The sequence below is a fragment of the Camarhynchus parvulus genome, chromosome 3 (assembly GCF_901933205.1).
Source record: "Camarhynchus parvulus chromosome 3, STF_HiC, whole genome shotgun sequence".
NCBI classification, from domain to species: Eukaryota; Metazoa; Chordata; class Aves; order Passeriformes; family Thraupidae; genus Camarhynchus; species Camarhynchus parvulus.
The window spans coordinates 8,044,983-8,058,711 of NC_044573.1; the positions used below are offsets into that span (position 1 = coordinate 8,044,983).

The 13,729-nt window shown below is 40.1% G+C and overlaps 1 protein-coding gene across 3 annotated transcripts in view; it reads right to left on the bottom strand.

Annotated features, from left to right (window-relative positions):
• MACROD2 (mono-ADP ribosylhydrolase 2) overlaps positions 1–13,729 on the bottom strand; it is an 845,829-nt gene that overhangs the window by 53,132 nt on the left and 778,968 nt on the right. For all 3 annotated transcript variants that reach the window (XM_030946263.1, XM_030946261.1, XM_030946262.1), the window contains exons 10-11: positions 8,825–8,866; positions 5,823–5,891 (exon numbers count right to left, since the gene is read on the bottom strand). In XM_030946263.1, the coding sequence (XP_030802123.1) occupies positions 5,823–5,891; positions 8,825–8,866 (111 nt within the window). The remainder of the gene's footprint in view (positions 1–5,822; positions 5,892–8,824; positions 8,867–13,729) is intronic.

A 13,729-nucleotide genomic window follows, 5' to 3' on the forward strand; every position in this document is an offset into this window, starting at 1 on the left:
ACACTCAAAAAAAACCTCACAAATTGCAAACAAAACCATGGACTACTTAGCTTCAGAATTTTGGATTGAAGGGACCAGCCCCACCTCCTGCACTGGACCTGAACAATCATGATGGTTTAATGTAATTTACATCATGCTTAAAAATGAGCAATTAATTCCTTGACAGATGAGCCCCCTGCAGGTGCCTAGGGCTGTGTCACTGGGTAGAATTCTGCTCTGACAACACTGAATTACTCACTGCAGTAACTTAGTCTTTTGCACCTTAGCTCACCTCAGAAGGAGGACAATCTACTCCAAAGCATTCAGGGCAAAAACAGGAATTGCAAGTGTCTTTCTGGTGCTGTTACACAGATGTGCATTCAGTTGCTGAAAGAAACCCAAATGGGTAAATGGCCAACACCACAGGACTTCACATCACCTGTGGAGGCCAAAATGAGCTGTGTTTTCTGAGTTTTGCACAGCCACTGCACGGCAATTTAGTGGAACAGCAGAAGCCACTTCACCGATGAAAAGAATCTTCTAAGAAATGTTTGCTCAGAGAGAAAATACAACTGAAAATACAGATAACATCCTCTTTTACCCCTGGCTAAGTGCAAGGTGATCACCTAATATTCCGAAAGCTGTAATCAGTCAGGACAGATGGTGGACTTCAAAACAGAAGTGAAAAGAGAAGCTATCACCCACAGAGGATGGAGGTTAATAGCCACTTTTTAAATATAACCCATCTGCATTAAGGTGAAACGTCTCACAGATATGTTTGATACACATCCTTCCCAGGGAATTTCTTCTGTAGTACTTAATCTTCATTTAACATTTTTTTAAAGGATTAGGTTTGCTGGCAAAAAAGAGACAGTCAATTCTAAGCTATCTTAATAAAAAGCAACACTTTTAAGGCTGAATAAATGACTGTGTTTTTTGAAGTATAATTAAGTGTCTCAGTGTTCATTTTTAGTAAATTATGATTGGAGCAGAAATTTACTGAAGAAAATGACTGCCCCATGGGATGCAAAGTATGACTGCAACCACAATTTATCAAGGGATAAAAGAACTCCTTGCTATAAACTGCAGAACAAAAAATCAAATCCAGATAATATTAATTAATACCTTAAAGAGACAGACAATCAGGCCTGCACAGTGTTAGAAGACCCTTAGAAGAGATGCTTAGAACATCTCTGTGTAATGGCAAGAAGGAGCTGGTGCATCCCACCAGCTGCAGGGAGGATTGAGCCCATCTTGGAGGGAAGCAGCACAAGCCAGGTGCCATGGACTGTGGTGGGGACATACACCAGGTTCCTATCCATGAAGCTAGAGAGTGAGCAGCACAGTGGCAAAATAAGGACAAGCTGAAAGGGGAAGCCTTGTGTTAATCTCACAGTTAGAAGATTAAGCCATAAACAGAGATTTGTTTTCTGGTCCCAGGACTTTTTGCCATTACACAAAAACTTTTCTGGGAGAAGGGATGAGGATCCAGGGTATCTCCTTCTTGGTGTGAATCTTACTGAATGGCCATGACCGCTGGACCAATGAGTTGTTGAGATTAAGATGCAGTTTTATTTTGCCTCATTTCTGCTGTGTACTTCAATCACCAGACTGACATCTCTCATGGACAGAGCATCTGCCAGCTGGTGAGCCTGGATTTCTGACACAACATTCAGAAATGTGATGTTACCTCTGAAAGCCAAGAGGCCAAATTGTGGTGACCCCATCAGGCAAAGGAACCAACACTATCAACTCTGTTAAAGGTGATTTGTGTTCATTTTGAACTTTGTGGTTTGGCTTATTTATCAACCTGCTCTCCTTCCCACCAAGTGAATGGAAAGCAGACAAAGTTTGTCCTGGACAAATAACTGCAACAGACCTGCTCCTTCCACAGGTGATCCTGGGAGACCAACAGCCTATCAATCTATCAGGAGGAGTCTGGTCATTCATCTGGGGAGCAGCTTGTGAGAGGAGCTGGAGCAAGACAACTTCCAGAGCTCCAGTTCTGTCTTCACATCCCTTGAAGGAAGGCAAGAAAATGGCTTTTGCTGCATGGATTGATTATTTTTCTGCCGGAGGAAGAGAAAAAGCAGGCATTTGTGCTGCTGTTCCTAGATGTGTTACTCATCTTTGATACACTGGTCTCACACAGACCATGGAGGGAATGGATGGGGAAGCTCTTTGGCAGGCTCTGCTTTATATCTCAGAAATCCTGCAAAGAAGGAAAAGACAAACAGTTTGGCTTCTCCCTATTGCACACACTGTGCTGTTCATTGCATATGGGAGGACACATGGGGAGGAAGGTAAGAGACACAAGGAACATTTAGGATTTTTGTTTTGTTAGGCTTTTGTATAAATGGTTTGCCTTGGTGACACTAAGTAGGATGAGAACGGGTGACTGTGGTATTTGTGCCAGCTCATGGCTGCTATGTTGTGACAAGCGCTGCCATTTTGTCTGTGTAACCACTTTAAGATTGTGTTATGAAGCTGCTGAAGTAAGACATGCATATGTTTTGTTTAGTACCAAACATATTTTGTTCACCTGACACTTTACAATCGCTCAATCCATGAATGCACCTGACTTAGGGAAAGGCAAAATTATCCCTGGCTGCTTTTACTCTCCCAGGATGCAGGAAACCAGCAGGAAAAAAAAAAAGAACAGAAAAGAAGAAAATTATTTGGCATGTTTGCACATGTCAAACCTGAAATACTGCAGGGAACCTGTGAGTAAAAGAGGTTTCCTAGCCTATCCATTTTCACAGACAATACTTTTGCAGTGAAAATCTATGCAATACAACCACTGACATAAGAATCTGCTGTGCAGATCACACTTACTTTTCTCTACCAACAGTGCAGAGTCAGAGAACAATATATTTAATAGCATAATAACAGATATCATTAATACTTTAGTGGTTTGGTATAAGATTGCTTTCCTTAGCATGTCAAGTGTTTATTTTAGCTTACTGCAAAACAAGCTCCTTACACACAGCCACTTACTCACCTTTCCTTGATTGCAAAGAGGGTGATAACAAAGGAACTGACTTTCCCCAATATTCTGTGGAGGTTTTAACATGCCCTGAAATGATATTGCTCCATTGCCTCTAGCCAATGAACCAGCCTGGTGAGCTGGAGAAAAATATCACAGCAGAAATATTGCTGAAGTCAGTGGAATAGCTTCCAGAGAATGCCACAAGGGCAGACACAAGGCTGCTATCATCACAAGCTGTACTCCCATCTTCAATCTAAAATGACACTCACACCCAAGCAGGGGAAAATACATTGGGTTGTTCCCATGTCTCAGTGTATATTTGTTAAGTGTTTTATAGCTGGTCATGTTACCGAAAGGAAAAATAAAAACCTATGTTAAATTTGGACTTGCTTTTAATGATAAAAATAGGGATTGGGCTTTTGGGATTTCAATTTGTTTTGTGGGGATTTGTTTTTTATATTTGTTTACTTTTTTGTGTGTGATTTCCTTTCCTTTCCTTTCTTGTGTTTTTTTTTTAACTTGGGGTACTTAAAGTGAATTATCTCAGAGTTTAAACACACCAAACCACAAAGCACTTCAGTTTTACCCTAAGGGAAATTCAACCAAGCCGACCTCAGGCAGCGTTTGCCTTTGTTGTGTTTTATTCAAGACTGTTTATATGCATTAGCTACTCAGTTTTTCTTTTAAAAAGAAGAAAAAGCTAGCTTCTTGGAAGTGAAGACAAACCTCTACCTAAATAAAACTATTCAGACATGTAGTTGTGTTTCATGTCACATCTTGAGAACTTTCATAATCTTCAAGGCTCCCCATTAAAAGTTCTTTTAATTCGTCAAAACCACCAGCTAATAATTAGACCAGGAGAAAGTAAATCCTCTTCTCAGACAAATGTGTGCAAATCCCATTTACTGCAATGGAAATGGCTCACAGGTATGTTACATTACACTCCAGCCACTTGGCAACTTGACAGGAATTCAGTGTCTGGATCTCAATTTCTTGTCTCCTCTTCCAGAGGCACAGGTAATGCCAAAGAAATCTGATCCAGGTTTCTCCACAGGCCCCTCAGCAAACACTTTAATCACCTATTCTTTTCTCCATCACAACAACTCTCAGAGCTAAATCTGAACTTCCAATCCTAAACATTACAGGTTTGCTTCCTGCCCAGCACAGGGGGGCTCCGCCACCAACTATAATAAATCCAGCAGCAGTGATTCTGTTTTACAGACTTCAATTCTACATCAGCAAAATCTACTGTATGGCAGCAATTTCAAGGAATTCGGGCATTTTACAGCTCAGGAGTAATGCAATAATTCTATTGCCATACTGTTTACTTTGCCCTTCCTACACATTTATTTGTGCTTCACAAAGTGAACAGTAGGTCACTGGGAAAAATGGACACGCACAGAGAAATAGGAAACTGTATCTAGGGAGCCACAGAAAACGTAAAACAACCTAAGTTAGTTTTTAAATGGAAGGAAAACCTTACAGTTTGACAATACTTTCTCTCTTCCTTTCATTTTTTTTTTCAAGATACTGATACAATGAAAAGTTTTAGCCACACTCCATGCAAGAATATATCATAAAACAAGTGTTGTTCTGCCTGTTTAGGAACACTGAAGGCGTCACCACGAACCCAACCGTGGGTCAGCCTGAATAGAAATGGACATGTGGTTTGTCACCGCTGAATTCTCTAATTGAAACATAAAATTGGTATTTTAATTTAAACTGGGTTCAGTGCAGCATGAAAGGAAAGACACTCAGGTGTGATGGAATTTCTTGGGTCCCTCCAATAGCTGTGCCTTCCAGGTGATGACAGCTATTGCTTTAATGACTTGCCCGTAACAAGCAGTCACTATGTGACAGCATGTTACTAGCAGTTCCTTAAAATGATAGATGTTAACACTTTTCTGCTGTTTGTGACTCACACCATGCCCTAGACACAGTACTTTAGGAGCTGAATGCACAGCACTAAGTTAAAATGCTGAAGATTGTGGAGCCACTGAGATGCAAAATTAGATAGGTCATTTGAGGAATATTAGGTCAAAAAGAATCCGCGATAAGGAAGTGTCATGGATTAAAGATTAAGGTTCATCCTTTTATCTATTTCACAGAAGAGGAATTTCTACAGGATTGGGGTGTTTTGCTCTTCCACATATTTGAAAGCAGTGAAAATAAGCCTTTGATGTTAGCATCTTATAAACAGCTCTTCCAATGAGATAGAGATTAGGAAAATACACTCTGATCCAGTTTTAGAGCAACACAGACACATTTATGTCCGTACACAGGGACAAGCTTCCCTGAGCAGACTCAAGTGGAGGAAAATATCCTCAGAGGAATAACACTATAAGCATAATGTTAATAACCTAACTGCAGAGGGATGTACTACACTGTGTAAGGTCTAGAAACATAAACACTGTAAAAAGGAAAACAGCAACAATTTCCTGTAGAAAAGGAAAGCGAGGATTATATCGCTCTGTGTTTCACAGTAGGTACCTGACCAACTTAACCAACCAGACCATGACCCAAGCCCCTCACAACATGGATTACACTTGGGTTTTTTAATTACATGAAGTCAGAAGCGGTTAGAGATAAAACAGCAGCAATTTATTAAGATGTATCAGCAATAATTGGTAGCCCATCACATAAAAATAGGGTTTGTAATTGTGAATCTACTTTAGGATGAAACATACTTCAGAAGATTTATAATCCCTTCATCTAGGCCAAAAAGAACTCTCCTAGTGTATGCTAAGAGCATTCTTAACTGAAAGTTGTCCAGTTCTCTCCCAAGAATTCAAAACAAACTTTTCCTCAAAATGTGAATTGATTAACAGCCCTGAGAAGTTGTTAGAGCACCTACCTTCAGCATCATCCCGCAGGTCCTCAGGCTGCTCTTCTTTGCTCTTTGTGGGAGATGGAGGCTGGCCTTCTATAAACATACAAAATTATAAATGACATACATTATTTGGAAATGGTTTCATTGTATCAGATATTACCATGTGTGATTCCACAATTGTGTGTTTTATCTTAGCACTCCATTCAGTACTCAATGCTTATCTTTCTGCTATTTAAATTATTGCATCATCTCTTATGAAATCTATAATATGGATGTGGATTTCAAGCTGGACTGGACCTTCTCGGACTTTCACAGGACAGAAGTGAAGAAAGCTCATACTGAAATGATGTACTGCTTCACAAGCACTACAGAAACAATAATCATAACCCCCAACCAAATAATGTTGTAATTTGTAGTTGTAAACATAATATTTATTATACTGCATTATGGAACTGTGGAGAAATAATCTGAACTAAATAATCTTTTTTCTCAGCTCAATTCTCCATTCACTGTTTTAACACAGCAACAAGTGAATATAGACTGAAATTAATAATTAAATGGAAGGTAGGGAAATAAATTTAACAGATTTCACAATTTCACAAATTTCAAAAATTTCCTTAATTTCACAGATAGTGAAGTTAAGGAAATGAAAGCTTTACAAGATAGAAATGTTCAGGTTGAAAAAAATCCATTCCAGCCTTTCAGTCTGTGGGCAATATCAAGCTGGAGGAAAGGGAGTAAAAGAAGTAATTGAGGCCAATTAAATGTGAGATCTCCCTTATTTATATGGACTGGAGCACAGAGTGCTTAATATCTGTTGGTTAAACTTTATATATTATGAACTTTTTCTACAATGTTTTCAAAATATCCTGTCAACATAAATGATGGCATGACTGTTTGTTTGCTATGATACACCTCAAGGCACAAACTGGTAGCAGAGAAATCCTCTTAATAAAAAGGGAGGCCAAGCTGGAAGTTAAGCATAAAAGGTATTCATAAATTAAGACATTTAATGCAAGCAGGTTCCCTAATTAAAACATTCTTTAAACATTGTTGCTTAACCACGAAAGCAGTGACTGACAGACAATTAAAACTCAATTCATTGAGCCTACTGAATGTATTCAACCGTGATGGGAAAATGACTTTCTGTCATTTGACTTTCTGTCAACCCTCCTGATTCCTTGTGGCTAACTGAGGGCTTGGTTGCAGGAGAAGCCTAAAGAAAACATACTTTTGTGTGTGCTGGAAATAAACCTTGACCACTCCTAACCAGGAAATTTAGGAAGACATATGACCTCAAGTTATTCACCCTTACTGCTGGTGCCATTAGAAAATAAGAATCATGGTGTTACTTCAAACTGATTAGCTAATTACCAACTGGGAAAAAACTATCTACACATGTTTTATAAATTGCTTAAGTGTTTCAAAAACTCCCAGGTCTCTCCTGCTGTCATGTATATGCCACACAATCATCTACTCTTTACATTGCTGGAGTTTTAAACAGCTCTTGACAGTCAGATGCCCAGCTCTCATGAAGGACTTGGATTCTCCCTTTATCTTCTACCCTTCCACAGTTACACACATTTAGAACCAAAATGCTGAAAATTTCAAAACAGAAGGTATGAAAGCAGTTGGGATGTGAAAAAGGAACTTGCAGACTCAAGGGGTAGTTGGACTCAATGATCCTTGTGGGTCCCTTCAATTCAGGATATTTTATAACTCTAAGAATATTGTGTTCATTCAAAAGACAAAATGGGAGTCAATCACTGGCTTTGCATGGAGCCCAGGGAACACAGAAATATTCTCTGCCAACCATACTTATGCCCAAAAAACCCAGAAGGGCCATGGATTGGGAAGGTGGCAGGACAGCTCAAAAAGTCACCAAAAATTCCAAAATTGAGATCTGTATGTGAGTAATTAAATTCTATCTCACTTGCTTAATTTTAATAAAGAGCATTTGTCTTTAGGGCAATCTTGCCAATTTAAGTGGTCAAAACACCGCTCCAAAAGCTTTTACCTCTGTTTTCTGGCTGCTATATCCCTGCCTGCCTCCCATGTGGCACTCCTTTCTGACCCTAAGTTTAAAGTCTGACCTAAACTCCATATGTTTTCATAAAGAGAGCTGGATGTTCCTGCACAGTCACTGGACCATGATGGGACCAGGGTCACAGAGACCTTGAAGGAAGTTTGGAAGGAGAGGCAGAGGAGGATAGGGAGCTGCTCTGCACATGAAAGGAGATGCACTGCACAGAAATCCATATGGAACAGGAGATGTCCACTGAAGACCTCCAGATGAGGGAGGGGAAATATCAGAAGGTGCTGTGGTGGAAGTCTGTTACAAAAAAACTGGTCAAGATTAACTGGAAGAAGCTTCCTTGAAAAAACTAGCAGGAATCTCCTGAATGGAAGCTTTTGTCCTCATGGGAGTTCTCCAATCCTCTGTCCTCTCCTTTTCTTGTTCCTCTGGTTTCTTCCCCCTATTTATCGTTTCCATTTCATGTCATCCACAAACCCTAAACAGTGACACTTGTTTTAAACAGTAAACCACGAGGACCAGGAAAAAATCCTCTGAACCATTGTCTGACCAAGCTCAGTGTATTTAAGCATTTGTGGAAGAGTTTTGCTACTGTTTTCATTGCAAACATATCATTGCCACTATTCAGAATGGCAAATGACTCGAGAATTGCTCTATTCACACTTTTTTACAGACAAAGAGACTGAAGAATTGTTATTATTTCCCCTTCATGTTCAAACTACCTATTGATAAGAAGGAATGAAATATTGCCCAGAGGCTCATAAGGTGATGACATTAAAAAAGTAGTCTTAGCTGGTCTTACTATGCACTATTTATTAGCAGGGATGGTTCACCCTAATTTTGTGTAAAAACCAGAGATGACTGTGGTAACATTGGCAATAATGATTAGCATTGCTTATCTTGACTAAGGCAATTAATTTCTAGATTTTTTTCAGTTTGGCTTATACCTCAGAGAAGTGATACATTTTAGTATAAAATATTCTTTACTCACCTGTCTCTTCACTCAGCTGAGACACTTCTTCATTAGCATCACCTGTCAAGAAAAAAATTGAAAGGGGTTACTGGGAATACCAGCAAACATCTAAAACGAAATATTCCATGTTTCAAATTGTCCATATCTTAGTTTGCCTCCTCCTGTGTAACATTTTACAGCGAAATCTGGAGCTGGATGGGGAGAAATGTTTTAATACTGGTTACTACCAGATACAGGTAATGCAGGGAATAAAGACAGGGAATAAAAGTCTACATAATTTACAAAATTCTGCAAATAAAGACAGGTATAATATGAAATTCCATTCTCTTTCCTGCAGAGCTTTTGGTTTACTTGACAAGTTTCAGTTTGCTTGGTTTCCCTGGAACAGCTGGCTATGTTAAGAAGAGAACTAGCTACCCTAATAGAAAACCACATAAGGAAGTTACTAAATATTTGCCAGACAGGAAAATTGGTTTAAGAACAAAATGAATCTGTGAAGACCAAACTTAGGCTAGCTAGGAACAGATAATTTTTAACCTTTAGATAAGAGACAAGGAAAGAGGATTCCTTTTGCAAAAAGTTCCCTTTTGGTAGCAAAGGAATTTCTTACAAGTTGTTTTGCTGAGTTAAAAAAAATAATTATAAAGAGGTCTCAATAGATTCACCTTGGGCAGCACAACTTAAAATGGCCACAAAATGGATGACCAATCACGGGGTCTCACATTTTTAAAAGTTTTGGTCCATTAGCATATTGGAACTGAGAGGAATAGCAGATTTGTCTTTACAAACAAGCTGTGGGTCTGCTGGTAGACAAAACTAGCACTGGGAGATAAAAGAAACAATGGGAAGGATTCCACTGATTGATGAATGGCAAAAGATATTTGCTTTTACAAATGAACCTTAGGTTTGCTGATAAACGAAATTAGACATTGAAAGATGAAAGAAACAATGGGGAAGAAAAACCCCTAAATTCCATAAGAATTAAAAATTAGAAGGGAGGGTTATACATTAGAGGGAAATCTTTGGTATCAGGTGTATCAGCAAGTCTGTACCTCTCAAGTGCCTCGGCCAATGGGGAAAGAGAGAAGGGAAATGCAGCTGGGAAACTGGGAAAAAGGGAGGCTGTGTCCTCCAAAAACTCCAGAGATCCCAGGGGAATGCCCCATGGCCTCTCCCTTTATTCAAATAAAGTAAAAGGACTCCTCTCTGTCTCCTTTTTGGACATAAACCTCTGATGCTTGTGGATTAATTTTCCTAACAGAACCAATTGTCCAATTATAGCTTTAGCCCATGCAGTCCCATCCTTCTTGTTTTCTCTCTTCAATCCACCCTTGTTTATGTTCTTGGGCCTGAGATCTGGATTGGCTGTCCTTGGGTCCCCAGCAAGAGAAGGAATTGTTTTGTCTACCTACTCTGTGAAGAGAGCTCACCACCCCCCAGTATGAAGCCTGGACTTACACACTAAAGCAGAACAGAATCTGAACAATATAAAAGCTGAAACCAGAGGCATCAGCAGGAGCTGAAACCCCGCAGTGGTGGCGAATTCTCCCCAGAGGGACTGCAGCCTCTCTCCCCCTGGAGAGTGAGAGCTGAGAGGAGCTAGAGGCTGTGCCCAACCCCTTCCCCGAACCCAAACCCTCTCAGTGACTCTGGCCTTCCCAAGAGAAGATCCCTCAGGTAAGGGAGTACAGCCAGCTGCACCCCTCCTCTGTGGCTACATCCTTTTTCTCTCTCACGTACCAGTCGTTATTGTTTCTTAGCAACAAATGGGAGAAAATTTCCTAAGCAAAAGAAAACAAAAGGAAAAAATCCTAATCCCCAACATACAACTTTAAGGAGCTTTGACAAGTAATTTTTAAGATAAGACAATGAAAAATATTGTTAAAGCCCATGGGAATTCTGTCATTGGCTTCAACAGAGCTAGGATTTTCAACTGGAGTTCTGCTATTCTTCAACAAACTGCTCAGAAAACATTTGGCAACATAGAGATTATTAATTATTCAGTTTCCAATAATATGTTCTTTCCATGGAAGGCATTTATAATGAAACCAGCATGATAAGGTTTCAAATTAATCTAAGATATGAGACCAAATCAGCAGAATCTTAACATACATATATCACCTGGTCTTCTGTGGAAGTTCTTAATTATAGTTCTGTAAGTGACTTGGAATATGAAATTCCCAAAGCAACAGAATAGTTTCTAAGCTAGTGATAATGGACACAGACAAGAAATCTGATGTTATTAAAAAGCAGGGAAGTCATTATGCAATATAATTATGAAGAGGCAAAGACTGCTTTTGTGAACTAATTTTGAATTAAAGGCTGGGGGTTTTTGGGGAAAAAGTACCAAAGGCTTCCTGAAAGGCAATGAAGTCTCTGCATCATTTCTGAAAATAGAAGTTGGGCTCCCAATCTCTTGGTGATACGATCTCTGAGTCACTGTGGTGCCTTTGAAAAATTTACCCCAATCTAGGCATGAATCTGAGTTTCACTTTGGCACACAGCAATCCCCAGCCACTTCATGCGTCCATAATTATTACTCTCACACTATTAATCCATCTGGTGGAAGCATTTCCCTGTTAAATATAAAACATTCTCCTTCACTGGCCTTGGTGTGGCTGGCTGAAGTGATAAACACCATTTTTAGCTGACAGAGCTCTATGCCAATACCAATTATTTTAGATAAAAACCGGTGGTTTAGAAGTCTATATCCAAAATGCATTCACTTACCCCCTGAAAAGAATGATATTAAGGATGGTTTCTTGGTTACTGGCTCTGAATAAGTAAAAAAATTTTTTTACTGAACCTCTATGTGTCTAATATAAAGCAAAATCAGTGCCAATATTACCATAAATTAGATTTGTTATACCTAGTTTTGTTTTTTTTTTGTTTAGTTTTTTTATTTTTAATTTAAAAAAATTCCTATACAATTTCTTACCCCATCTAGAGGAGGCCTTTGAAAGGTTTGTTTTGGTTTGAAATATGCACCACAGACAGTCAACCCCAAAGAAAAATTGGATAAAACCACAGGAAAACCTTAGAGTGAATCTTTGACAGCAGCAAACACTTCCTTAAGTATGTATTGTCAATATTTCTTGTCCAAACTCCCCTACTGGAAAGACCAGAGGTGAGATCCTCTCTACCTCTCACCCTCCCTTGAGAGCTGTAGAAAAATAATTGACCAGTAAAACACGCTCCAGTGTGTGCACACCTCTACCCACACTTGGTTACTCCTCTGGCCAGAGAAGCAGAACAATGACCTTTCTCATCACTCCCCTACTAAAGCCCTGGATTTTAGGAAGTTCTACCAAGATGACTTTGCTAGAAAAGGAATGACTGACCTTGCAGCCTGGAGTGAGAGGAAAACTGACAGTGACAACCAGAAAGGGTCAGCTCGTCCCCAGGAAAAGTCACATCAGTATTTAGAAGGCTTAGGAGACAAGAAAACTTTCTAAACCAAAATGTGTGCAAAATTTTCCAGTTTATAAATTCAGGTACACTACATAAAAAGTAAGGTATTAAATGGGTGATGTGGGGGAGAAGTTTCCACTCAAGTACAAAATAATTTACAGTTGAAAGTCAACCTATGATTGAAAGTCTCCCTCTAACTCCCAGGCTATCCAGGTAACTGTATCTCTAAAGATCAGAGAGCTTTACATTTGGGAGCAAGGTGCTCAAAGCAGAAGCTTTTGTGTAAGCCACAGGCTCCCTGTTGGGGTCATGCACTGAGTGATACCTGTGGCTCTTTCATTGCCCTCTCCCTTGTTATCTGCAGAGCTTTGGGAAATGGAATAATTGCACCATATCTGCTCTTACTGACACGGGAGAAGGGGATGCCTTCTCTCAGATCCTTTTGATTTGCTTTTTTGCCCTGCTGGTCAGGTTGTTTCCCTGTCTCCCTAGCTGTGGCATACAAGCAAACACAAGCCAGATGGCTAAAATCATCAATCTGTGTTAAGATTTATGTTAGGAACAGAGAGGTGAAAGGCTCTAAATACTACCACTAATCCCCAAAGCCATTAAACCACCTCCTCCTTGTTGCTTCCATTGGCATTCTCCTTCATGTTACCATGCAGAAAGCCAGCACTGTACAAACACTGCACACTGAGAAACCCTTACACGAGAACCAAATCTGCACTGCAGGAGGCTGCTGCTTCATCTTCCTCCAGCTCCTGCATCCCTGCTGGCACTCCCCAACACCACTGCATGCTGCTGGCCCCTCCCTGCCTCCCTCTAATCTCTCCTCAGCTGCCTAATTGCACCCTTCAGGATTTTAATTTTTACTGAGCATTTTCTGCAGTTTCCTGATTTCCAGATGTTTCCCTATTTCTTGTCAACCTGCATGTCTCAGGCTGCTCTTCCTTGCAACTGTGGCTCCATGTCCTGACCACAACCAGGGGAGAAGTGGGAGGGCACTGTGGGAATGGATAAAAATCCCCTCTGCAGCTTGCATGAACATTCCCCTCTGCCAAAGAGAGCAATGAGATGGGCAGAGCTGTACAGGAGGCTGAAATGACAAGCTGGTGATCATAGTGTTGGTGCCTGAAAATAAAAGCTCAAACCAAAGGAATCTCCCCCAAAATTTCAGCACTGAAAGCTTGAGCCATCCTCTTGAGCTTATTTGCAATGCAAAAATAGGGGTCTGGTTTGAGGTGTTCTACTGTCAAGCATTTCCCTAGCAAGTATTCTATGATCTGCTGCACTATTTCCATTGGGATTACAGAGGAGGAGCAGGGCAGCAGTCTCACACCTTGGAGGAAAATGTTATCTCATTTCAGGTCAGTCTTGAAAAATGTTTTGTGTCCAGTCTCAGAGCATCCAGCAGTGTGGGCAAGGGCGCCCACCTGAGACAAACCCTCTAAACCATGATAATATCAGGTTTCCAGCAGCTGAAAAGACCAAGCAGGTTCTCACTGTCCATAT